This window comes from Neomonachus schauinslandi, chromosome 11 (genome assembly GCF_002201575.2).
Source record: "Neomonachus schauinslandi chromosome 11, ASM220157v2, whole genome shotgun sequence".
Lineage (NCBI taxonomy): Eukaryota > Metazoa > Chordata > Mammalia > Carnivora > Phocidae > Neomonachus > Neomonachus schauinslandi.
The window spans coordinates 23,835,622-23,862,772 of record NC_058413.1 but is presented as its reverse complement, the minus strand read 5'-3'; the positions used below and the strand labels follow the sequence as shown (position 1 = coordinate 23,862,772).

At 52.5% G+C, this 27,151-nt stretch overlaps 1 protein-coding gene across 1 annotated transcript in view; it reads left to right on the top strand.

Moving 5' to 3' along the window:
- The window catches only part of PRR5L (proline rich 5 like), a 51,305-nt gene that overhangs the window by 21,170 nt on the left and 2,984 nt on the right, over nucleotides 1-27,151 (top strand). The window contains exons 4-7 of the mRNA XM_021685380.1: nucleotides 7,414-7,471; nucleotides 12,217-12,308; nucleotides 15,557-15,697; nucleotides 20,563-20,689. Coding sequence (XP_021541055.1) covers nucleotides 7,414-7,471; nucleotides 12,217-12,308; nucleotides 15,557-15,697; nucleotides 20,563-20,689 — 418 coding nt within the window. The remainder of the gene's footprint in view (nucleotides 1-7,413; nucleotides 7,472-12,216; nucleotides 12,309-15,556; nucleotides 15,698-20,562; nucleotides 20,690-27,151) is intronic.

The following is a 27,151-nucleotide window of genomic DNA, read 5'->3' as shown; positions in this document are numbered from 1 at the left end:
TGGCGAAGATCTATAAGGAGGACCAAAGCGATGACCGTCACGACGGCTAACACTTTGTCGCATTTATGCACCAGGCACTGTCTTAAGCTGCTGGCTCTCAGGAGTGTGGTCCCCGGACCGGCATCTTCATCGCCATCTGCGAGCGTGTTGGAAAAGCAAATTTTCAGGCCCCGCCTCAGACTCAGAGAATCAGAAAGTGTCCGTGATTCTGATGCCCACGCAAGTCTGAGAAACTCACTAAGCCTTTTCCCCAGGCCACGTTACTTACTCCTCCTGACAGCTGATGAGGAAGATTTTGCTCTTACCGTTTTACGGATACTGCAACTGAAGTCCAGAGAAGGGAGGTTACCCAAGATCGCACAGCTAGGAAAAGGGAGAGCAGGTATCAAACCCAGGCCATCTGGCCACAGGAGAAAAATCTGGGTTCTACTTTTAATGTTAAAGGATGCCCTTACGGCATCCTATGAAAAACCCCAGGGAAAAAAAATTTCAGTGTTTTAAAATTTTATTTGTTTAGGTGTCCAGTGAAACAGACATGGACTGTTTTTAGGCTTCCTTGTTAAACAACTTTTTTAAAAAAAGATTTTATTTATTTACTTGAGAGAGAGAGAGCGCACAAGCAGGGGGAGGGGCAGAGGGAGAAGCAGACTCCCCGCTGAGCAGGGAGCCCGATGTGGGACTCGATCCCCAGACCCTGGGATCATGACCTGAGCTGAAGGCAGACGCTCAACCCACTGAGCCACCCAGGTGCCCCTAAAACAACTTTGTTAAAAGCCCCAATTCACCCTCTTAATGACCACTGAAACGGTACTAAATGAAGAATTAGCATTTGTAACAAGTTTTAAATCTTCACACTCCATCTGGGGATTTCTGTCTGGTCTCATCGCCCCCCCCCACACACCCCAGAACTGGTTTATTAGGAACTCTCTGCACTTGGGGGTGAGTTGTGTTTATGAGCCTTCTTGTTGCTTATCTAGGAAGGTATCCAGGTTCACAGGAAATGCAGACATCCTTAGAGACGATGACTGAACTTTCAAAGTCGCAGAGGGGAAAAAAGAAGGTGGCCCTCCATTTCCATCACTGGCTGGGTGCCAACGCCAGGAACCTTTGTAGACCTTGGTATCACTGGAAACATGCCTGAAGTAGAATTGTTGGTTAACACAAGCTCTCAGGAGGCAGAGAGGGGCATGCTTCTAGACGCCTCTGGGGTCGGAAAGAATGTCGCGTTTGGGAATGGAATCCGCTTGCGAGCCAGGTGTTTGCCTTGCTAGACAGTGAGTAGATTGCAGAGAGGGAGGCCCTGAGAAAGTATTTTTGGAGAGGCAGAATTTGGGACACTGGTTGCAGGGTCGGGCAGCAGGAATGACCCAGCTGGATGGAGGCTTTGTGGTGGAACTGAGTGACATCCCCTGAGATTGCTCCCAGTTCATGTGAACTGGGAACGGATCCCCTCTACTTTCCCCTGTGGGCAAGGACGTAAGCAGTCTCTCCAGGTGACAGGGCAGGAGAGCATGAGGGCTGAAAGCACCAGCCCTTCTGCCAGGTACATCTGGATCCCGGTCCCTGCTGGAACCCTTACTAGCTGGGTGACTGCGGGCATGTCACTTAACCTCTCCGAGCCTGGTTTTCTGAGTGGTAAGCTAGCTGTGATCATGATGCCTACTTCAAAAGGTGGTTGTGGTTCCTAGAGGAGATGTTCTATATGCAAAGTGCTTGGTACAGAGGGAACAGTCAACATACGGTAATTTGTATCTTTGTATTTTTTATTATCATTGCTAAAATAGACCAGGGGCATAGAACGGGAGAAAGACCTGCGTTTGGATTCAGACCAACCTGGGTGCCGGTTCTGGTCTCACATTTGCTGGTTGCTTCTCTGAGCCTCGATTTCTTCATCTGTAAAACGGGCATAGTTTGTGGCAAAGGTATCATGAGCTAGTGCATGCAGAGGGTTTAATACAGTGCCTGACAAGAGTAAAAATCAGTAACTCTCCTGTCCTTCCATCATCATCATCGTCGTCACTGCTAAACTAGTAGAAGAGCGGGTGGCCAGTGGCCTTAACATTTACAGGATTCCCGCTGTATGGAAAGTTCTTTCCCCTGGGAAGATGGGGGTCTGTGTCCTTCTCCCCACCCCCAAGCCTAATGGGTTCCCTGTTTTCCTGAGTCCCTCCGGTGGGGGCGGGGAGGTGCCTGCCTGACAGGAGGTGCATACTGGTGACGAGCCTACCTTCTCCTCACCTCCCCTGCCTCTTCCTGCCTGACCTCCCAAAATCACCTCAGTGGGATGAGCTGAATCTGTCCTGCCCTCCCAGCCTAGCCCACAGCCCCACTAATACCTGCTGGGAGAGATACCTGCTCTCCCTTTTCCTAGCTGTGCGATCTTGGGTAACCTCCCTTCTCTGGACTTCAGTTGCAGTATCCGTAAAACGGTAAGAGCAAAATCTTCCTCATCAGCTGTCAGGAGGAATAAGTAACGTGGCCTGGGGAAAAGGAGGTCAAGGTTGGGTGGTTTGGGTGCCTTTCCCCAGACAGCCTTGTGTTTTGCATTTTTCCTAGCTGAACCTCACTTTTCTATGGGCAGCCTGTTTTTGGGATGTCTTAGAAAAAATAGACGTGTCAGCTGTTTCTCACGTCTACGCTCCTCTGCCCCTTCATTGAAATGCTGTGTATTCCACCGCTAAGTTCATTTCTGGGGTGGGGGCGAGGCACTAAGTAACCACGGGCCTCATTCCAAGTCCCAAATCATTTCCTAGGAGCTGCTATTTCACGTAAGTGTTTTTTTAGCTTGAAGCCTTAGGCCTGGGGAGGTGGGCGGTGGGGGGGGGTGGCTGCTGCCATGGGGCAGGGAGTGGGACCAGAGAAAAGTCAGGTTCTTTCCAGCTCTGGCCCCCCAAGGCTCCATCACCACTGCCCACAGCGAGCAGGTACTCGGGACCTTCCAGAGTCAGGCACTTGTCAAGGGCTGGGAATGCTGTGCCGTGAGTTCTAGGGAGAACAGGTGCCTAGAAAGACCACGCATGATGGATGCCCGATTCAAGGGTGGTTCTTCTCTCTCCTTTTTTTTTTTTTCCTCCCCGCCTCTTTTAGGTCTCAGCAGCCTTAAGCTCCACAGATGTCCAGGAGGCACATCCTTAGGTGAAGTGACCAGCCGACAAGGCGGGCTTCATAATTTATAGGGCCCAGTGCAAAATAAAAATTTGGCCATGACCAGGGTGGGGAAATCAGTCTCCCCTTCCTGTGGGCCTGCAGCTGCAACCCATGGTGGACAGGCGAACCCCCAAGAGATTGTAACCTTTGCACCCTCACTCCACAGATCAGGGGTGGCCAAGAGCCCCCCCTCTGAGCCACCAGCACTTGAGCCACCCCTCTGGCAGCTGGGCGGGGAGGGCTGCCACCAGGCCCCTCCCCGGGATGCTGCAGGGCATGCACCCAACCTTACCCTCCCTGTACCTATGCCTGGGCCCCCACCGACAGGACCCTTTTCACCATCTGGGGAATAGGAGGATAGTGGGAGGTGGGCAGGGTGAGGGAGACCCTGCAGTGGGGCCAGCCACCAGGGGGTGGGGAGCAAGTGTGGAATACCCCTCCTGGGGAGGTGGTAGGAGGCAAGACCACAAGGGAGCTGAGACCCCAAGCACTTGGTACGTCCTCCATGGCCCCAATTTCACTTACATAACACAAGTTCAAAGATAAAAATAATAAGAATTGAAACAGTAACTGCAGAGCATTAAGCCCAAGTGGGAGGCCCTTCAGGCCACGAAGCCTGCAGTCACACAGGACCCTAACCTCCACAGGGTCCTGCCTGACTGCAGATTCCCAGGAGAGAAGACCATTGGCTCAGTTTGGGGCCTGGGTCAGGGGGTGGGGTCGGAACCAGGCCAGTCGGCTAAGCCTACAGTGCAGCCTGGGGTCAAGGGGTTTGAGCTTGCACAGTGGGGCAGAGGTCCATTAAGCGGATGACAGGTGCTTCTCCAGAAGGGGTGGGGGGGCTGTGGGCTAGGCTGGCCCCAAAGGTCCTTCTTCTGTGCACACGTGCCGAATAAAATCTAGAGACTCATTTCCTGGAAAAGGAGTCCACCCAAATACCATCAAAACTGTGTGTGACCAGTGGATTTTGACCGCAGGGCTGGGGAGATGGCAGCATGGCTAGATGCTCCCTCCAGTCCCTTCCTGAGCCCAAGTTTTTGTTGCTCTTATTTGGTCTAAGTTAAGGATTGCCATGCTGTGTATCATGAGAATTTTAAAAAGAATATTTTCTTTTCCATTTCTCTCTAATCCACAAGTAATTTATTTTTCTTAAAAAAGAACAAAATGTTTTGGTTTTTTTTTTCCAAATGTCTCCTTGAAGGGGGAAGATCTAGGAGAGAGAAGGAAGGAGAACCCGGGCCATCTCTTAAAGTTTATCCTTTAAGATCCAGACAGAGTGCCTGGGTGGCTCAGTTGGTTAGGCGACTGCCTTCAGCTCAGGTCATGATCCCAGGGTCCTGGGATCGAGTCCCGCATCGGGCTCCCTGCTCTGCGGGGAGCCTGCTTCTCCCTCTCCCACTCCCCCTGCTTGTGTTCCCTCTCTCGCTGTGTCTCTCTCTGTCAAATAAATAAATAAAATCTTAAAAAAAAAAAGATCCAGACAAAGTGATTTTTACCGAGTGAAGAAATGTCAACAAATTTAGTGATGCTGTTTTTCTCTTTCTCCCATCTTATACACATTCTGTCTCTTGTCTTGATGTCTTAAAAGTTCAAAATGGTCTTTAGCACCAAAACAGGCAACATACACTCTCAGCATCTGCCGTGTTTGGGGCACTGTTCTCAGAGCCTCGGGCACTAAACTAAGAAATGGTCCTTACCCCCTAAGGACCTAACACATAGGATATAGGGTTTGAATTCATTTCTTTGATTAACTCAGGATCTGACCTGGACCTAGCACATGCAGACCCAGTGCATTTTCTCTCTCCATCTCCCAGTAAACTTCTGGTTCTCCCCCAGCCCCGCCATTGGAAGTGTAGATAACCGCAGTGATGGAACACACTCAGGAAAGTTGCATTAAGAGGGAGGCTTGATCACATTTGCAGGCGCATCGCAGAGACATGAGCTTTCGGAGGGTCGTGAAGCCGTTTTGGAAGAAGCCTGGGACACCCGTGTGGTATTAGAAGTGGTGACAGAGAGCCATGGCATCAGGAGCCCTCCCACAGAGCACCTAGGGATGTTCTGAGAACCTCACCAGTGGGGGGGGAGTAAGGGACCCACGCAGGGACCTAAGGCCCCAGTTGTTCAGAAACATGCCGATAGAGTGACTGCCACGTGGAAGCACCTCTGTAATCTTTCCCGTCTGGCTCAGCTGCCGCAAACCCTTGCTTCTGAGAGTCTAAATTGGGTGCCATGATGGTTGCTTGCTTTCTGACCCAGAAGCTGCTGGGATTCGTTTGCTAGGCTGGAAGGGAGAGGACGCAGTTGGGGTTTCACCTTAATTACCTGTTTGTTCCGGTTCTTTGTAAAGGAATTGATTTTTTTCTTCCTTTAACAGAGTTGGTGTTCTCCTATGAGATGTCACTCTAACTCGGATTTGGGGTTCCATCTTGAAACTAAACAGTGGCCGACTACTTTTCGAAGTTAGGTCATATCTTGTGAGGTGTTTTTTTTTTTTAAGGTTTTATTTATTTATTTGCGAGAGAGAAAGCATGAGCAGGAGGAAAGGGTAGAGGGAGAAGCAGACTCCCCGCTGAGCAGGGAGCCCGATGGAGGGCTCGATCCCAGGGCCCTGGGATCATGACCTGAGCTGAAGGTAGACACTTAACGACTGAGCCACCCAGGCGCCCCTATCTTGTGAGTTTTTTTTTTTTTTAAAGATTTTATTTATTTATTTGAGAGAGAGAGAATGAGAGACAGAGAGCATGAGAGGGAGGAGGGTCAGAGGGAGAAGCAGACTTTCTGCCGAGCAGGGAGCCTGATGTGGGACTCGATCCCGGGACTCCAGGATCACGACCTGAGCCGAAGGCAGTCGCTTAACCAACTGAGCCACCCAGGCGCCCTCTTGTGAGTTTTAATAGGTTCTGTGAAATTTGGTTCATCTGTATGTGTCACAGAAATGTGGTAGTTCTTTTGTTAAAATATTTTAATATATTTGATGTAGGCTCATTTGTTACAGACTCTCTCTACCTCCCACTCCTTTTGTGAAGATAGATGAGAGAGCAGCTATGATCATCACTGCCCATCACCACTGAGTACTAAGGACATAAAATACCGTGTGTGTGTGTGTATTTACAATGACTAATTCTTACATGAACTCTATGATATTGCTGGTATGGTCCATTTTACAGATGAGGAACTCAAGAATCAGGGAAAGGAAGGCCAAGATCACACAGCTAGAATGTGGCCGAGCTGGGACTTGAACCCGTCTGATACCCAAGTTTTTTCCACTCTGCTGTGCATGCTCTTATCATCGTTGCAACAGGGTTGTAGGGTTTTGTAAAGGAGAATACTAAGAAATGCCTTAGGTTTTTTGTGTAGGATACATATCCCCATGGGCCCCCTACCCCATAAGCACAGGCCTTTGATAATCTGATATTGTGAGGCGAGGTGGAGGGGCAGCAGCACATCCTTGCTCTTGGAGCTTCTGTGACCTCTGGAGAGGCTGCGCTGCTTCTTACGGGACCCGCCGTAGCCCTCCAAGGGAAGGAAGGGGTCTGGGTGGGAAGATTTGCTGGAAGGCAGCAAAGCGGAGTGGAGAGAACATGGCTTCTGGCTGCAGGAAGACCTGCTCTGTCTCCTGCAGGCAGTGTCTTCCCTGACCATCAGTCAAGTAAGGGTAGTGGCACCAACCAGAGGGGACTATCGGGAGGGTTGGAATTAGGTGAAATGAAGGATATAAAGCCTCTGACACACACACAACACCCAACAGTTGTTAGGTGCAATTGCAAAAGGACTTAACCTTTTTCTCTCTTTCCACAGCTTTCCACACACACGCTCACTGACAGACACATACCCACGGCTTCTTAAAGTTTTACGCATAGTCTCTTGCACGTTAGCATGAGAAACCCTAAATTTTTCTTTTTTAAAAAAATATTATTTCTGCCTAAGTTCCCATTACCTCAGTGCTCCCTCTTCTGAGTTTAGATTCAGGGCTTGAAGGACATTGTGTGTCAACCCTAGGCCTGCCATAGGAGCCAGCCAAGAGTGAGGCATGCCTCCTTCTGCTTGAAGGGATGCGATGGCGGTTGGGTTTGGCTCTTGTCTTCCTCTTTTGCTGACTTCTCCCCAAGCCTGATCCTCCAAGAGGACAAAAGTCTCCTCAGACTTGGAGGCATGACTAGCCTACAAGTGCCTAGAACCCCGCTCCCTCAGGCATGGGAAGTGGAAGAAGGTTTTGTCACTCTCTGAAGTGGCCCAACCCTTGTGTTCTTTGTTCTCTCTTGACAGAACCAGCTTCTTGCAAAAGGCCTGTTGTTTGTGGAGGAGAAGATTAAGCTGTGTGAAGGCAAGTACAAGGCGCGCTCGTACAGCGGGCTCTGTGACTCAGCCTCTGATGTTTGGACAGCTGAAATGCTTCTGTCCAAAAGTGGCGGGCTCCAAGTGAGTGAGTCACCCCGCCCGTTTCTCCTCCAGCTAGGCGGCAGCACTTCCCTTGGAGCTGGCCACTCGTGGTGGTGCGTGTCAGATCTGTATTTTGAGAAGTCAGGTAGAATCGGGGTGGTCTTCTCAGAGACCTTGTTGAGGGTTCTCGCAGGATGTGTGCTGGTGGTCTCCTGTGAAGGGATCAATTATACAACAGATCCTGTCATGCTGTTCTCTCGGGTCTGATCCAGGCTATTCCTAATTGGCCTTTTTCATATTTCTCGAGGTCCTATATGACAGGAGTGCTCTACCCATTTGGCGGACATTATACTAAGCAGGTACCTGCTGAGTGAGATATGATTTGATAGGCAAAGGAAGATTTCCTGACCTTAAAATGTTTTAGAGCCCATGGGACAGGATGGAAGGGCACCAAATGGAGATGGAACCAAGGCAAGAATTGGCCAACCCCATGACTCTACCAAGGGCTACTCTCAGCTGCCACCAAGGTGGATCCTGATCTTAGCTTACCACCTATTGCTTGGGTGACTTTTGGCACGTTTCTAGTTTCTTGGTTTTTTTTTTTTTTTTTCCCTATCATTTTTTAAATGATACGAGTTTAAAAGGGAGTATAGGGAGCGTAATTGGCGTAGCACCATTATCCGGCATGCAGTAGTTCCACAGACTGATTTCCTTCTTTTTTTTTTTCCCTACTCTAGTTTAGAAACTTCTACCTGGAGGTCAAATTTACTACTACAGATTTACTACTAGACACAGACATGGCAGGCAGGAGAGCGTGCCTTCCCCTGCACCCCCCCCCACCCCGGGAAAGACACTCTTGGCCAGTGTCGTATAAAGACGAAATAGGAGACAAATGAGAACTGGTGCTGGAAGGGTCTGGTACCTGGCGCAGAGTAAGAGCTCGGCAGACCTTTGGAGGAATAGAGGCTAGAAACTAACTTCTGTATATCTGAGAGCTGACTGAGCCTGTAACCTTGTTTTCCCTCAGTACAACTGTATTCAGGCTTTTTAAACCTTATAAATGCCCCCTAGCCTAAGGCCTTATTTATTTTTATTTTTTGAGAGCGAGCGCGCGTGCGTGCGTGCGTGCATGCAAGCAGGAAGGAGGGGCAGAGGGAGAGGGAGAGAGAGAATCCTAAGCAGGCTCCACGCCCAGTGCCAAGCTTGATGCGGGACTCGATCTCACAACCCCGAGATCATGACCTGAGCTGAAATCAAGAGTCAGACACTCAACCCACGGAGCCACCCAGGCGCCCCCCAGGGCCTTGTTTTTGAGTGAACTGGCTTTGACAAGAAGTTTGTGCCCCTTTTGCATGTTGGGGTCAGGCTACTACACAAGCATGGAAGGTGACAGCCTCAGAAAGGGAGGGAAGAGAAGCACGGTCTGTGACCATGGTATTTGCCTGGAAGTCATCTGGGGAGTTATCACAAGCTCCTGGAAACATGGAAAACCAGCTTCATGAAAAAGATACCGAGCAAAACCAGAGATTTAAGTGCTTTCAAGGGGAGGTTCAGTGCCTCTCATTCGAGTGACCCTCGACATAAATACTCTGGAGTGAAAGCTCAGGAATGGAGCTATGCTAACCCGGGCAAACGAAGGTCCTCCGAGGTTCTCTGCTCAGCCCCCAAAGTGCGCTACGGGGCACCGGACCGGGTGTTCTCCCTGGGGTCCACTCTCGTCCTGGTGTCTGAGCGGCCCTTCTGCTCCGCAAAGGGGCCCGTGGAAAACCTGTAAGGGCCTTTCCTGTCTTCCAGACATCCCCACTTTTTATGTTATGTACTACAGCTCCAAGAGAGATTTTGTTTGGCTAAAAGGATCCTCTTGCTCTAACACATAGTTCGGGAGCCGCGGACAGGATCCATCCTTTCACCGAAAGGACCTCAGTGTTTATGCACGGGCACCCCGCCTCCCGGCCACAGACCCAGCCCCCACAGCTCTTACCCAGGTGCTGCTCTTCTGCGGGCAGGATCAGTCATGATAATTCCAGTAATTTCCCAGAGCTTTAACAACCTTGACCCTGAGGAGCTTCTCATTCCCCTTCTATAGACATGCGGCGATCTAAACTCCCATGGCACATTAAGAGGACAATTTCTGTAGGGTGTTCATCTAGACCCTTCCATCCAGCTGCCCTTCATCTTGGCAGGGAGTGAAGTCCTCTGGGCTGTTTTCTGAAGGTGAAGTCACGTCCCTGTAACTCTCTCTTCCCCGGGGCTCCCCTGTTTTGTTAGCCTGTGTCTGTCTGATGTTCTCCTCTGAACGCTTTCCAAAACATCCATTACTCTGTGAAGTGTGAAGCCAGCAATTAGACACAGGTTCCCAGGAGAGGTGCCTTCCTGCTGCCGGGTTGAAGGATTACCTCATGTGCCGACGAGCGTTCCGTTGGCGGCGGAGGGGAATAAGCACTGACCTGAACGAGTCTCCTTCCTTTCTTCCATGTCGGGAAGGCCTCTGCTTGTCTTCCTCGTGGAAGGCTTAGGATACAGGCCATCAGTAAAGGAGCTGGAAGAGCCCTTTCTTCTGTGAAGGACGTTATCCAGCTGCTGGGGTCACCTTGGTTTTGGGTACCAGGATGAGAGCTAATGTTTCAGATGTTCCTTCTGACCTCCCTGGCTCCTTCCTGCCGTGAACTAGCATAGCCTGGATTTGAAAAGACTTGTACATTCAGACATTGATTGGTGGTCAACTATGTACCAGGTGCTTTGCTAGGTGCTGGGGACACAGTGGTGAACAAAGCCATCCTAGGATTCCCAGGCCCTCGTGGAGCTCACAGCCACTGGTGGAGATAGATATTAATCAAATCATCATCAAATATAAAACTGTAATTGCAACAGGTATTAAGGCTACAATCCATAGAAGTGGCGTTTGACTAGTGGGGAGACTTTGCTCTAGAGGTGGTGCTAGAGCTAAAACTAGAAGGACAGACAGATGTAAGTTAGGCAGAGAGAGGGGGAAAGAACAGTTAGGCAAAGGGACTAGCACATGCAAAAGCCCTGTGGTGTGAAGGATCATGGTGAACATGAGGGGCTGAGGTAAAATCCACATAGTTGGGGCCCAAAGGTTGAAGGGAAAGGTCAAGTTCAAGGGTAAGGTTACAGAAGAAGGAAACAGACTCCCCCTTCCCCGCCCCTCCCCCCCCGCCCCCGGCAACCAGAGTGCCTAATATTGTGGAGGTTTTCTTGATCTAAGAGCAAAGGAAAATGTTGGAGCTAATTATTAAGTCCTGTTCTGTCCTGTCCCATATTTGGATTAAATGGTAACTTCCTTCCACTCACCGGCCTTAGCATCTGTGAAAACCTGCACACTTGATACTTGCCATTCATTCACTCAAAGATTTCTAAAAATGGATTTATTGATCTGTCTGGCCTCTTGCTAAGCACTAGAAGTAATAACGGTGAGCAGGACAGACAGGGCTTACGTGCTTACTCCCATTCTAGTGGAAGAGACAAGAGAAGTCAGTAAGTGATTCCAGCCGAGTGTAATTAGCACTCCGGGAGGGAAATGAGAGGGTGCTATGGATTTGCATTTTCCCCTAGTGTGTTTCTCTCTGACCTTTCAAAATCTGCACGTCTTCGGCCCTGCTCGCTGCTCGTTACATCCGTGCTCTGCTCGCTCTCTCGCAGCCACTGCTTTTATTGTCCATTAAATTAATAGGCGGAAGATGCTAAATGAATCTTTCAAGATCTGCTCAGTGAACTGGCCGTGTTTTGCCAGACGTATCTCTCAGTGTCTAATCTTGGCTGACCCAGTTTCTCTGCCTCAGATGAGCAAAGACAGTACTCAGTCAGTTGTGTCACCTAGGTCATTAACATGCAGGCACCGTGGGGGTCCCTCCCCGCCCGTGCCCGCCTTCCTGCAGGTGCAGAGTTCCTGGCGCAGCCTTCTGGTGGCATTGGGTGCCCCATGTACAGGCAGCCTGGGGTCAGCCTTCTGGGTCCCAGGGGTGAGAGTAGGCACAGCATGAGGAGGTGGGTCCTGTGTTTTGCAGGTGACCACTGCAGAGCATGCTGTCCACCTCCCACCCGCCACCCGGCCTCTGGTTATTGCAAACCAGTGGGTGGAAGTGACAGTCTCTAGGCCCTTCTTTCCCCCTCCCTGTACTGACAGCTCGAATCCAGAATGAAACAAAAACAAAACAAAAAAGCAGTGTTGTCATGATTAGAAAATCAAAACAATAACTGTGCACGTGATCCTCCCAGATTAAATCTGTCAAGAGCATGGGTTCTGGAATTCCAGCTCTGCCTTCTAGCTGTGTGACGTTGAGCTAGACCCGCAGCCTCTCTGAGCCTGTAAAATGAGGTCATAGGGTTTACTCATGAAACGGCCCGTAGATAAGTAGTTTAGCACAGTGCCTGAGAATGTTGTAACCATTCTTGTGATGGCACCCATTGTCATGTCATCTCCAAACTTCAGCTCCTGTTTCTGGAGTGGGGGATAGAAGGCATATTTGCCTATTTTTGATTAAGTCTTCCCATCCAATCGCACGCTGACTTGTAGTAATGCCTCCGAGAGCAAACGTAGGTCATGAGCTTCTTCCCCTGTCCCCCTGTCCCCATGCTGCATTTGACCTGGGACTGTCTCTAGCCTCTCCTGCAAGTAATGACAAATTCTTTTCTTTCTTCCTCCCCTCCCATCTTCTCGTCCTCGTGTAGGTGAAAATCGCATTGAGGTTCTGGCTGAAGTGTGGGACCACTTCTTCACTGAGACTCTCCCCACCCTGCAGGCAATATTTTATCCAGTTCAGGTCAGTCTCACTGAGGAACGACCTCCTGCCGGCCTCGGCACTCTGTCTCCTTCCTTGGCCTTTGGCCAGCTGGGACCTCCTGGTGAAGGGGGAGAGGCAGGACATTGGGCGCCTGAGTTGGCTAAGGACCACGGCGCTCTTTGGAGGGCTCTCTGGTCTATGTTTAGCATCTAACCTCAAGCCAAGAGAGAGTGCCTGCATAACTAGCAATTTGTAGGCTCTTGTCACCCTCTTGGTTTTGAGTATTCCTGTATATTCTTGGCGTGGTTTGTTTCTCCCGTTTTCAGAAGTAGAGAAGATGGGGCAGGGAGACTTTTCTTTCCTCTTTTTCTTCCCCCTCCCTTTCTTGGAAGCCCGATTTTAAAGCAAGATTCCTGTTGTCCCAAATTGTGGGAAGGGAATCATGTCTCTTGCCTTCTGTGAGGGATGCCTGAAGACAAGTAGCCACGTGAGGGAGCAGAAAGAACACTGGACTCCATCAGTCATTGGGCTTAGGCAAACTCATTTCACTTCTCTGAAATGTTTCATCTGCAAAATGTGGGCTTTCGAGCAAAAAATGAGCAGCATCTCCTTAGTATTCTTATTCTGTGATCAGAGCTTATTCTAACACTTGAGTTGCTTTCCTTCTACCTTCCTGCAGAGGCTAATAGCAGGACTGGTCACTGCCAGGTCAGAATGGACACCCTTGCAGGCAGGTTGACCGATAGATCTTCCTCTCCAAGATTCACATCTCCATCCTCCACTTACCCCACCCCCGCTCCGCCCACTGGGGTGAAGGCTCATATCTAATGGGGCTTTGTTGAAGTGCGGGTGTGGGGCCCAGCAACAGAACAGCCCTTAGCGATGCTATGTGCCAGACACAAGGGCCCACAGGCTTTGTTTGCTCTGAATGGTGTTGTATGGGAACTTGGAATTCCTTTAAATATGTATCAATATCTAAAAATTGGGAGGTTACGCCTACTGAGTCCATTTCCCATTTCTGGCCTGCCCCTCACAGTTCCAGTAGAAGCTCTGGCCTATAGCTCACTGCTCTCTTCATCCCATCCTTAGCCCCATCCTCTACCACCGTGAGAGGGTTTGCAGCATTTTTGGGGTCAGTTCAGCTCCCATACCCACAAACGTCTCCCCTCCCTGTAATGGTCACTCCTAGGCCAGCGCTGGGTCCTAAGAAGACAGACATGGGAGGTAGAGTTGCCAGAGTTAGCAAATAAAATTATAGAATGCTGGGTTAAATTTGAATTTCAGATAAACAATGAATAATGCAATATCTAGAACATACTTCTTTTTTTTTTTTTTAAGATTTTATTTATTTATTTGAGAGAGAGAGAGAATGAGAGACAGAGAGCAGGAGAGGGAGGAGGGTCAGAGGGAGAAGCAGACTCCCTGCGGAGCAGGGAGCCCGATGCAGGACTCGATTCCGGGACTCCAGGATCATGACCTGAGCCGAAGGCAGTCGCTTAACCAACTGAGCCACCCAGGCACCCTCTAGAACATACTTCTACTAAAAAATTATTCACGTTCAACTGGACATTCTCTGTTTCGTTTGGCAACCCTACTGGAGGGGCTGTGTAGACCTGGGTCTCTGTCTTAGGACCCCGTGGGCATGGAATTCCAACGTGGGGGTGTCCAGATGGGTTAGAATGGGAGTGTGGCATCTGAGTGGGCATGGCCCTGGTACAGTCATCGGACGGCCAAGAAGGGCCCTCATTGGCATATATCCAGGCAGGAAACCAGTTGTGCGGGTCTGAGGATGTTACGCATTCTGCCTCTCTTGAAGAATCGCAAGCTCCGGTGATAGTTGATGTTGCCCCAATCCACCCCCTTCCCCACACACAGTTTCCCAAGTGCTGCTGCTGATCCAGACACCCCACCTTGAGAAGCCCGGAGTTAGGGGTTCTCACTACCGGTAGTAACACGCCGAGGTGTCTGTCAGTCCAGCTCCGTCCACCTCAGAGCCCCCTGTCTGGATGGGTGTCTGTGTGAGCCCTACTGCCTCGGTGGACAGATGTGTTTTTGAGTGCCTACTGTGTTCAAGGGGGCGGAAGCTTGCCTTCATTTTCCCACCTTAGAAGGCGAAAGGGACCTGGGAGATGAAATGAGGGCATAGCTAGCTACAAGGTCGGAGGTCACTGCGGACTAGTGTCTTGGAAAAGGCAAAGTTGGCGGAGGGGGGCTTGCTGCCCCTGGAGGCGGGCCGGGAAGGCAGTCGAGGAAGGGGGTGGTTGACCCGAGCCTGGAAGGCGCCAGCAAGGGGTTGTATGTATCTCTGGGGACTGGGGGGGGGAGGGAGAGGGGCATGCGGAGATGGCAAAACCACTCTTGCCTGCATTTCTGTGAAACCCTAAGGACTCCTAGGAAATGTAAAACTTCCTTAAGCCTTGGCAGACATGAGGGATGAAAAGCGACATCCCGTTTGGCAGGTACCTTCATGATCTCTTTGGCTCCACCAAGAGCAGCCCATTTTTGGTGTGTGCCGTGTGTATACGTGCAAAGGAGAGTCTAGGAGAGAGGCCCTCCTTTCTCTTTCTGCTTTGGGAAACTTTGGGAGCCCTGAAATCAAATAGTTAAGGTTTGAGACCCAGCTCTACCCGGGGGATAGAACCATAACTCTGGGCTCTAGGTGTTTCCTCTGTGAAGTAGGTTTAATAACAGTACCTGTCTCGAAGGGTGGGATTAATCGTGTTAGTTCCACCGAAAATATTGAGAGTCGTTCCTAGCACCTGGAACTTAGTAAGTGTAGCTCTTAGGATTAGGAGTTCCTTTCACCCTCCGCCCACACCGTGCATGGTCAGACTTGTCCCTGTGTTTTCCTTCTTGGCCTGGCGCGAGCTAGGTGCTCACATACTGAACAGGGTTGAGGAAGCAGCCTTGAAAGTGGGGGTGGGGGATGGGGGTCGGGGGTGTTGATCTTTTCTCTCATTTCCCCCCATCTTCCTCTCTCTTCTTCCTTCCTGACCACCCCACTCCCGCCCTCATGACAGCATGGCCCCCATTGATGTGTCTTGTATCATCTTGAGTCACTTAGGCAGGTTGAGTCACACCTTATCTTAAACGAAGCTTTCATTGGGAAGGACTAGGGCCAAGTCTTCGACTCTTTGGCAGCGCCCCTGCCCGCCCCGAGTCCTGCAGACACCTCGTCCTGTCCCATCCTGGTGTTCTGTCCACACTGGTTGTCCTGGACCCCGTGTGGCCGGCAGCATATCCAGCGGGCTCTCACCTCCCGGCCCTGCCCCCTGTCTCCTCTCCAGGGCCAGGAGCTGACCATCCGCCAGATCTCCCTGCTGGGCTTCCGCGACCTGGTCCTACTGAAGGTGAAGCTGGGTGATTTGCTGCTGCTGGCCCAGTCCCAGCCACCCTCATCCATTGTCCAGATGTTGCTCATCCTGCAGGTGGGTGAGGCCCCACTGGAGACGTGGCCACCAGGCCGGGGGAGGAAGAGACCCTGTGGGACGGGGGAGGGACCAAACGACCTGAGCACCTTAGCTCAGCTAGTATGCTTCAGTGTCGTCGTTCCTGTTCCTTAGCACGTTTGTTCATTTGCTGTACCTCCACCGAGCCCCTGCGAGGCCCCTGGTGCTGTGCTGCATGCTGGGATCCCAGTGGGGGGTGGGGGGGGCGAGAGAGGCACAGTCCTGTCCTTCAGGGAGCAGACACCCTCCCTCCTCGCCCGGGAGCCTCAAGTAGCACGTGACGGCAAGAGCCTCCTGCAGGTGAGCTCGAGCCAGACCAGGAGCTCACTGGAAGGTTCCCGGGGCAGGAGGGCATCCTAAGAGACTACAACCAGAAGCAAGACCATGTCAGGCCCCAAAGCAGCCAGCCTGTCGCCACTTGCTGGTCTTTCCTTGTCTCTCTCTGACGCCGCCTCTGTTGGCCCTGCCCGCTGTCTCTTGGACTGGGTGTCTCTGTCTTTCCCCCTCCCTCTGCAGACTTGTGCTCAGTACTGTGCTTCACACCTGACCAAACGTGGCATCACGCACACAGCTCACGCGTTTCCACCAAGTGGTGACCCAGACGGTCGCCTCTTCATCTCCATTCCGAATCAACAGTAGGAAGACAAGCTAACATTACCAGTTCCTGTCTGTGTACCTGGTGCAGGCCGAGGACTTTATGTGGTGTTTTCTGAATCAGATCATCCAAATGACCACTTCGTGAAGTAGATAGTGTTGTTATTCCCATTTTCCAGGCAAAGAAATGGAAACCCAGGAAGTGTGTGTTTGTCCAAGGTCCCTCAGCAAGTGGTAGTAGGATTCAGAGCTGTGGACACTCAGGGGAAAGAGTTGGGCTGGTCTAGCCCCGGCTACACGACTCTCCTTTGCCAATCAGCCATGACCTTGGGTCAAGTACCATAAACATGGCCTCAGGGAGCCCAATCCTATGGATAGGGGTGCACAATTCCCATGAAACAGAGATGTGGCCAGGGACACCCCCAAAAGAGGGCTCCTGTGCCTCCACCTTTGTAGTAAGTTCAGATCCCACAGCATCGGGTCTGAGCTGTTCCCCAAGGCAGCCGGTATCATCCTTGCTCAGGCTGGCGGTGACCCCACTGCCCTCCAGCAGGCTTGGGGCCTTGGTCTCCCCCTCCCCCAGCTGCTGTTCTCTTCCGGCTCTCTGAGCTGGGCCATGCTTCTGGACCTTCTCCGCCTTTCCTGAAGTCTGAGAGGAGCAAGAGTTACCTAATAGGATAAGGGTGCTCTTCATTGGCTGGAAAACCAGGTCAGGTGTTTTTCGGGCAGGAAGGAGAAGGAGGGGTGTTCGGAAAGTGTGTGGGGGGGCTCGTGTCTGAGAAGCATGAAGTAGAGCTTGCATCCCAAGTGAGGAGTCTAGAAAATGACCCCTTTGGGGTTCAGATGGGAAGACTGGGGAAGAAAAGTTGGGCTTTCTCCCTCTTATTTCCATTTATGATATTTTAAGGATGAGAGCTGATTCGTTGTTGGTGTTGTTTGTTTTTGTTCCTTGGAGGGAGAATTGGGGTGAGGGCCCCCGCCTGCTGATAGTAGCCCAGGAAGGCCTCTGTCTGTGCTAATGAAAAACATCCACCGTGTTCCCACGTTGGACAACCCAACAGCCATAGCAGAAGGCTGCCATCATCCCCTTGCCAGCCCCTGGGGGGTTAGCCTGCTGCCCTAGGAGACACTTCCTTCATCCTCCGTAGCCTCCGGCCCATGTTGCTCTCCATGGGGTTCCCGGTGATCTTAGGAGAATGGCCTGATCTGTACCCCGGCCTCTGGTCCTCCCATCTCCCCAGCCTCACCTGGAGCCTCCGGTCACACTGATCACCTTTGCCTCTCCCTGGGGCAGCACAGTCTTCGCACCTGGGTTCCCTTTGAGGAGAACACGGTCTCCTGGGACCCACAGCCCCCTTCCAGTCAAGGCAGGTCTGCCCACATTCTCCTCCCTCTTGTACCTTCAGCACCCACTGCATGGTAGACACGCGGTAGGTGTCAACTAAACATGTGCCCAGTGAGTGATAGCACAGCTAGCAAGAGCCTGAGTGGGACCAACCCCAGGTCTCTGGCCTCCAGTCCTCTGATGGTGATCATCATGCAGGGATTTATTTCTTGGCAGAGGGAAAGAAGTACAGTCAGAGAAGCTCTGTGGTTGTGACAGATGGTTGGGAAGTTGAGCAAGGGAACAGTCCCTGTTGTCCTATTTTCGCAGAGGAGGTGGAGGTTCAGAAGAGTTGGCCAAGCAGCTTAAGGTCACATACTAATTTGTAAGAGAGTGGGCCTGTCACCCATTCCTCAGCCCTTGCTCTTTCTACCTGCCCAGCCAGCCTTGCTCAGATACCACGGCCTCCCTCCTGCAGCGCCCCAGGGCCCTGGGAGAGATTGCATAAGCTTCTAAGATGGTCCACTTTCATGCGGGCATTTGGCGCTATTTCCTGGAGGGTCTCGTGGGGCGAGTTCTGGCCCATGTTCTTCCTTACTCTGGGAGCCGTAAAGCTGGGAATGTGACAGGGACGAAATAGGGGTTTTTGGCCCATCCACATCTATCTTCTTGAGTAGCGCAGCTGCTAGATCTCAATGCCCCTGGACCATGTCCACTGCAGGAAATCAGGACCCCAGTTAGAATTGCTCCCTTCTCCCCCCAGGCCCTCACTTGCCCCAGTGCCACGAGATCTGGGGCAGATTTCTCCTGGCCTGACTCTCATACAGTGAAAAGAGCCATTCCTCAGGCCTTCGTGTCTCCCTTTTTTGGTGCTCTTCCAAATGTCCCCGAACAAACCCCTCCCTCCCCGACATGTGCAAGGGGCTCCAAGTTCCCTGTTCTGGGTTGTATGCTTCTGTCCCCAGGCTGCCCCAGGGAGAGGCTGAGCCAGAGACTTTGACCATCATAGAGATCTGGTTCCTCCTGGCAGGTGCAGCCAGATCCTGAGTGCCTTCTGAGGGGCCCCCGTGCAGTCACCCAGGGTCCCGTGCCAAGCAGGGTCCTGTGCTTGGTTTATTCTCTCCTGTCGCTTAGTAATCTTTGAACAAGGGAACCCCGCCCACATTTTCATTTTGCCCTGAGCCTTGCAAAGAGGTGGCCAGTCCGGCAGCCAGGCTGAGGGCTGTCAGGTTGTCTGTCGGCCGCTGCTCTGGGAGAAACCCATCCAGCTTCAAAGCATGCGCATGTTACCCATTTTCACCCCACCTCTTGCCTCTTCTTCTTTCTCTGTTGTCCCTCTCTGTTGAGTGGGGGGAAGGCTTGGGGCGAGAAGGCAAACAAGAAATATCAAGGAGGAAAATATTGAATTAAAAAAAAAAGTTTCCTTAGCTCTGAACACCAGTTGAGGTGGTTTTGGGGCTGAAACTGCCCTGCTCTTGAGGCCTGAGTGGTTTCCGGGGAGCCCGAGGAAGGCTCCCCTCTCCCTTCTGCAGCCTTGAGGATTCCCTTCCTGGCTGAAGCACCCCCAGGGCTTTCCCCCTTTATTTCCACTGCTAGATTGTCCAGTCCTTCAGCCCAGGTTGAGGACTAGGTATCAGAGCCCAGGGGGCAGGAAAAACCCTCCTGCCTTCCCCCCGGGCAGCCCTCACTGCGGTACTATGCCGTGGGTCGGAGGCCCACTCCTGTTCATTCTGCATGTCCTCCCCTCTGACCCCTTCCCAGCCCCAACCCCAAGTCTTCTGCCTCAGAACCCCCTTCCCCAGCCTCCTTTGTGTTTCCTTAAGCCAAACCCCTCCCTTCCACCGCCCCCAGCCAGCCCTGTCTTTGCGGGATGGCGTTGACAAGGGGCCAAGTCAGCTTGGGTACAAGGGAGCCCCTGCCTCACCCAGCCATCCCCGGCCTGTGTGACGGGCCCTTCTCGCTTCCCTCCCCCACCATGTTTTCCTCCAATCCCCCCAACTCCAGCACAGTGGGGAGTTTCTACTTTTTAAGTGAAGGTGATGTAACCTCTCTTCCGCTCTGAGAATTTGGTGGGTCACCCTGTTGGGCTGAGCACAGCTCTGCGCCCCTGCAGCCCCTCAACACAGAGCAAGGCTTCAAGTCCTTTCCAGCGAGAAATTGGATTCCCTAGGAGTCTGCTGGTCTTCTAGAGAACCTGGGTCACTTTTGGTCTCCTTTTTAAAGGTGTTTGAGCGTTGTCATTTGTGTTAGTTGGTGTTTGCTCAGGCTTAGCCCCGAGGACGCCTGTCATGTTGGGCTGTTGAGCTAACTCTTCATCTTGGGGCGAAATGTATGTCTAGCTCCACAGTGACTCTCTCTTCTACTGTTCTGGATTTTTCCATATTCTGTCCTCCTTTCTTTTCTAGCCTCCTTAACAAGTGGCAGTAAGATGGGCTCAGAGCCGAAACAGCCTGCATTCCAGTCCTGGGTTACATGAGCCCTCTGGGTCTTAACTTTCTTATCTGTAGAAGGGGGATGATGAGGGCACCTGGCTCCTTGGGCTGTGGAGAGGCCTCCGTGCTTTGGTCCATGTAAAGTGCTTAGGGAAGTGCCTGCATGCCAAGTATGAAGCAGCCACTCTGAGGGTGGGCTGGGATTACTGTGGTTGGGACCCATCAGACCTCAACCCTGGAGCTGGCGTGAGGACAGTCCCACCTGCCCCGAGGGGCTGGGGCCCGACGGGAGAAGCCGCCGCGGGGCACAGTTCTGATCACTGTGACTGGGGCTTCGGGCCTCAGATTCCTTCATTCCAGCCACGAGGATGCTGTCTGCAGGTATCATGGCTCTGAATGTAGCGGGGAGGGCCGGCGGGATTTGCTCGCTGAGTGCCAAGCTGGCCCTGGCCTCTTTTGACTGACCTTTGTCTCTCTTGGATGTTTATTTCCAGAGTGTTCACGAGCCCACAGGCCCCAGTGAGGGTTATTTGCAGCTGGAGGAACTGGTGAAGCAAGTGGTGTCTCCTTTCCTGGGCATCAGTGAGGACCGCGGCGTCTCGGGTCCCACGTCCATGTCAGGTAAGGGGCGAGGCGCTCAGGGTGCAGGGGCCTCGGGGAGAATGCTGCCCATGATGTTTTCCTGAGCCTGGGTTGTGTAGCAAGCTCTTTGCTTCTCATGTGGGTCCCGGCTAATCTGTGCATGTTAATCACCCGTGCTTCCCGCTGGCCTGCGTTGGGGTAACCTCCCCGCTTGACGAGTCCTCCCCAGGGACTGATACTGCGCCTCTGTGGTCTTGCTTGTCTGATCTGCCTCTCTGACTAGTGGCTTTGATCTTTTCCGTGTTCCTGCAGTGTTCATTTTCCCGTATCTGATAGCCAGAAACTGGGCCTGATTGCAACGCCCCCCACACACTTGAGTGGAAAAACCACCCGTGGTAGATTTTCCCTTGAAAGCAGCTTGAAATGGGAAGACAACTCGTTTGGTGTACGGCCAGATGAAATGGAGCTGCTGTTGTCCCCCCCCTCGCCGGCCCCTCCTTGTCCGTAGGTACCGCCAGGGCCTGCATGCCAGGGAAAGGCACTCCTGGACTGGGGACAAGTCCGGCTGGTGGCTCTAAAACTAGCATCAGTGTCAGGGTCTGCACTTGGCACCCTGGAGAATCTAGAGGTGAATTGCATCTGTTCCTTCTCTCCGTGAACCCGCAGTCCAGATGGGGAAATAGCCATATAATAGGCTTATCATAAGAGACATTCCTCAGTTACCTTTTGAAATGAGAGCCCCCCCAAATGCAGGAATGTCCCTATCTCCAGCAACCTTAATGGGACGCATATAGTATCTGGTCCGCGTATAGTAGGTACTCAAAAACATATCTGTAGATGGATGACAGTCAGTTGTACCCCAAGGGAGGGGTGACCAGCGCCTGTCCAGGGGTGCAGAGGCGGAAAGGGATTCCCTGAAATTGGAATCTTTTGCCTGCTCTCCTTGCTCCAATGGAATTGTAGCTGAGCGTCAGAGAAAAGGGCACAGTGTCCAGTGAGGTTCTGCCCCTTCCTGGGCCTCACTACTGCAGGAAAAGCAGGGCGGCTGGGAGGTTTCCTGGCCGCTTCATGTGTCTCTGGAGACACCGGTGTAGCCATGGCCGCCACACATCTGGGGTGCTGGCCTTAGCCCGCCTGCCGGGTCCCTCCCCCCCCGCCCTTCCTTCCTGCCTCGCTCACTCACTCATGCCACCCAGGAGCTGGTACAAGCCAGAGCGAGTAACAGTGCCTGCTGAAGGAAAACCGTCAGCCGTGAGCGGGGGGCCACGTTGCTCTGCCCTCCCTGGAGCCCGCCTTCTGGCTTCGGCCCAGCTCACGGGCTCACCAGCTACCCAAGCTTGGGTGGGACGATCCAGGCAGATGTCAGGACACAAGCAGGTGAGCTGGGCTGTGGCAGGGACCTGGCCATCGGCCGGGCCTAGAGCCGAGAGTAAGGATAGATTTGGAAGTTTGTTCAGGGAGTACTTACTCTAAGAGGCGATGCCTTTGGCTTTCCAGTTAAGCTCAGAATAATACATACTTTTGGCAAATTATAAAGTAAAGGCCTGAGATTTTCTTATACCAAGGACAAGCCTCGCCTCCAGGCTGTTGTCTCAGGAGGGGCAGAAAATGACTCTTTTTTAAAATAGTTTTTTATTATTATTGTTATTTCTTTTTTTTTTTTTTTTTAAGATTTTATTTACTTATTTGAGACAGAGAGAATGAGAGAGAGAGCACATGAGAGGGGGGAGGGTCAGAGGCAGAAGCAGGCTCCCTGCCGAGCAGGGAGCCCGATGCGGGACTCGATCCAGGGACTCCAGGATCATGACCTGAGCCGAAGGCAGTCGCCTAACCAACTGAGCCACCCAGGCGCCCCTATTATTATTATTATTATTATTATTATTATTTTAGCAAATGTGTCCTGAGGCCCCCCCCCCAGGTACCTTGTGAGGTGAGGTGCTGCAGGGATACCCATGAATAAATGGACCCGTCTCTGCCCTGTGGTGCACACGGGCCAGTGAGGAAGTCACAGACAAGAGATCACAATGACTCATTAGTGTGCACAGACTCTGACTGGGGGAAGTGCATCAGCCGTGGGGCCCACGGCAGGGGCCCTTCCCTCGGACTGGGAAATCAGGGGAGGCTCCCCGAAGGAAGTGATACCTGAGATGCGGAAGTGATACCTGAGATGCGTCCTGTAGGATGAATTTGAATTAGTCCCTGTTTGCTTCCCTGTTTGCTCAGCTATCCCAAACAAAGGGAAGGATCTTTGGGAGGGCTCTGGGGTAGGAGGAGGGGAACAGGAGGTTGGAGCCTTTGAGGAACTGAAAGACCTTCAGAGTTACAAAGTGGTTGGTGGCAAGGGAAGGCACAGGCCACAGACTACATCTTGGGCAGGCACTCTGCCGGGCGGGCTGGATACCCTACCACAGAGTGGGCACCACTGTACCCATTTCACAGGTGAGGCAAATGAGGATTAAGGTCACTCAGCCATTGGAGCTGGGATTTCAAAGCCCCAGGTTGGTTGCACCCTCACCCCAGCCTCCCCCTGTCAGTTTCCAGGTGATTGTGATTTTACTGAGGGGCAGCTGAGGAGGTGTTCTTCCCCCTCATTCCTTAGCCCAGCGGAGTTCCGGGGCCAGACATTTCACCCCAAACCTCTGCAACTAAACAGCTAAAATGGTCACAATGGAGCCCTTCCCTGTTGAGGACACCTCTTTGCCAGATAAAGTAAGGACTCTCTGGGCGTTAGTCTTCTCCTCAGTAGAACGGAGGCCATAACTTACGTCTGTCCCGCCTGAAGGAGAGGAGTGTGGAGACCACCATCGGAAGTGTAAAGCCACAGGAGGGCTTTGCCATGGTCCACTCAGGGCCCACCCAGGGCTGGGAGTGGCCAAGGGCAGTGGGAGGGCTCATCTCGGAAGCCCGCACTTCTGCCTGTCCTGTTGCAGGTGCTGCCCAGACGCTTGTCTTCCTGGTACGGCCTGCTGAGGGGTGGCTGCTGTGCTGACCTCAGTCTCAGACTCAGGAAGAAACTTCCTGGGGGAGGTAACCAGAGCCAGAGAAGTGGTTTCTCCGGCGGGAGAGGCGCACCTGCCCAGGCCTGTCTGACCCCATGGGGATTCTTGGGAAGAGTCTCTCTTCCTCTGAGCCAGGCCGATGGGCTTGAGAAGTGAGCCTCACCCACTGACGTGCAAGGCTTGGGGGAGAGAGAGAGGAGTCTGAGGCTCGTGTTGGAGGACAGTGTACGATGGATGGCTCTGTTCCAGAGCAGTCACTTTCCTGGGGTGGTGGGGATGTGGAGGTGAGGAGGAAGAGTGAAAGCTTTAAAAAAAAAAAAAAAAAAAAGATTGGTCAGAGGCTGGGCCCACATCCTACCTTTCTAGTTCCCAAAGCTTCCAGACGGCTGCCCTGGCTGCTTCCAGGGCCCTCGGAGCAAACACGCAGAACATTCAGCATGCTGTGTTCTCCCACACAAAAGCCCTGGCCTCCCACAGATCTTCCTCCATTGTGTTTCCAGGGGGAGGGCCCTTTTCCTCAAGATACTGTAACTTCTCCTCGTGACAAGTAGGCTTTCATGGGCTTTCAGGTGCCCGGGCCTGGAGAGAGACGCCCACAATGGGCTTGGTGTGCAGAGGTCACAATACCCACATTATGGCGGCCACTCCTGCGAGCATGGGAGATCAAAGGCCTGGGAACCAAGTCCCCCACAAAGGGGCTGAGGACCGCCTCATCCAGGCTCTGCTTCTCTGGGGGTTTGAAAGGAGCTGCCATTGCTCACTCGGGTGCAAGGGGATGAATGCCAGAGCTCAGTGGGGCACCTGGGGAGTGAGGAAGGAATAAAGGCCCCCCTGGCCCCACCCCGTGTGAAAGGCAGAAGGAGGCGGTCCGGAGGTGGGTGCTGGCCATGGTGGCAGGACCCCGCGCCTCTCCCAGCTCAGAGGGCACCACTACAAGGAAAGGACCCATTTCAGCCCCCAGGAGGTGCCTACAGCTTAATCAGTCTCTTTAAGGGAGAGTTCCTTCTCTGAGTGGCAGGGCCTGGCTTTCCCTGGTACAAATAAGAAGGAGGCGGGGAAGGTGGCGGGCAGCACCAGTGTGGGTAGCTATCTCAGCTCCCAGCCCAGTATGTGGCCTGACCCCACTGGGGACGCAGCTGACGTGCTTGTCTGAGGTTGGCTCTGGAGTCTGGTGGGAGCTTATCGAGGGAACACTGTCTGCCGAGGGGACTCAACACAGCCCAGCGGCCCCTGTGGTCTCCGTTCTGCCCACACCCAGTCCTGGGAACCAGAACGTTCCACCCAGAAGGCAGAAGAGTCCTAGGCCGCTCCTGTGAGTCATGAGCAGGGAAGAGCCATCAGGAGAGAGGCAGGGCCGGCCACAGAAGGAACAGGGCCTTGAAACCACAAGGGCCTGGCTTCAGCTGTGTGGCCTGGAATAAGTTACTTGATGTCTCTGAGCTGCAGAGGGCTGAGCACAGAGAAGGAAGAAGGGGCCCTGTCCGAGCACAGGACCCAGGCAGAGCTGCTCCCTGCTGTGTTACGGGCCCCAGCTAGAGGGTGGCCTGGCCTCCTTGGAATCATTCCAGATGAAAAATTGTGCCTCTCCCTGGGAGCCCAGACCACATCCTGGCGCTTGCCGTGCTGGGTGGTCCTGCCTGATGATTTGTCAGTCTCCCCGTAGACTGTCAGCTCGTTGGGGGCAGGGAACACGTGGGGACCCTCGTACCCCAGGCCCTAGCACAGTTCTCGGCTCTGAGGGAGTGAATGAGTGAATGTCTGGGTTCCGTCCATCAGTCGCTCTGGAGCAGACCCCTCCGAAATGACTGCTCTTTAGGACTTTTCTCCTGGCTCCCCAGCAAGTTCCTGCCTTTACCTCCACCCTGTCATTTGTTGACCTTGTCTTTTTTTAATTCCATTTTAGTTACCATACAGCGTTGTATTAGTTTCAGGTGTACAATAGAGTGATTCGGTAACTCCGTACTTGTTGACCTTGTTCTAACAGATCTTTGTGTGCAGGCTTCCCAAGGGGCAGAAGCGGGGGCTCCACCATCAGCCCTCGGCTTGATTCCTGCTTCCATCCCTAACTGGCTGCAAGGTTAATTAGCATCTTGACTTCAGATTCCTTTTCTGCAAAATGGTCCGAAGACGAGCATGGCAGTGAATCACCCCCTTTTTTGATACAGTACCTCGCCCACAGTAGATGCTCAGCTAGTGATTGCTCCCAAGACCCTACCCCCCACCCCATACAGGCACACACGTACACGCACGTGCGCTGGGCTCGGGCCCCTGTAGGCAGGTCCCGTGGCAGGTTCGCATTTCTCCCTCTCAGCAGTGACTGCAGTGTTTTGCAGGTCGCAGCTCAGAGTGTTTGTTGAAGGAGGAGACAGGTGTCGTGGGACCCCTCCCTACTGTGTTTCCAGCTCTCAGCAGCAGCTGAAGTGGCCTCTCTTGTTTTTGCTCCCTGTTAACCCCCCCAAGGACTTTGGGCCTCTGGGCTAACTCAGTGTGAGAGAGAGACGGATAATGGCAGGCACACATCTGAAACACCTTTCCTGGCTCATTCTGCCGGGCTGGGGCCCCTGGAAATCATCAAACAGATCGTCATTTCCTCTAGAGATGCTGCGTGGGTCCACCGTCTATCCTCCAGGCCCTCAGCTTACCCTGTGTCCTGGGCCCAGCCTTAGCTCCAGCTCGCTTCTCTTCCTGGGTCTGCGTGTGAGAAAGGCTCACCGAACCGTCTAGTCCAGTCTCCGGCCCAGCTGGTTGAGGGTTTGGGCCACAACAGATTTTGCAACTGCCAATCATAGGTGCTTGCTTCTAATGGCTAGCAGGAGACAAATGAATTGTTTTCAAGGGCATTATTTTTAAGGAGGGTTCTTTAATGGGACCCCGGCTTCTTTGAACCCTTCTGGTGCCTCTGTCTTATAATTATCGATTTTTGTGATCATAAAAGTAATACATGGTTATTGTAACACTGTGGGAACATTATAGAAACGTTGAGGGTATGAGCCCCCATTCTCCCGAGAGAACCTCGGCCAATGCTTGGCATGGATTCTTCCTTCTCGGTTGCTCCTTGCCATTTTGTCTCCTATTCGTTCTTCCCCAAAGAGAAGAGCCGCTGACCCAGCCCTCCTGGCCAATACCAGCCTCTTGTTCAGCACCTCCTGGGGGGTAGTAGCATTTGCTGTTCATGGCGTCCAAGAGGAATGTGTCTTCCGAGGGCATCTGTGGAGCCCTGAGACAAAGTATTATGCAGTGGGGAAGGTCTGGGCACTGCTGTTCAGAGCGTAAGAGATTGGGCTGAGCCTCAGTCTTCCTCATCTGAACAATGGGAAGAGTGAGGAGAGCCCTGGTGTTTCAAAGGGAGATAGGGACTCAGCAGTGAGAAAATGGATGGGAACACTCAGGAAAATTCTACATATTATTCTTTGGTTTTGAGAAGTAATTATTATTACCTGTCAGCTCCCTTGGGGCTCAGAGCCAACAGACTTGGTGACTCAGTCCTACGACTTCGGATTTT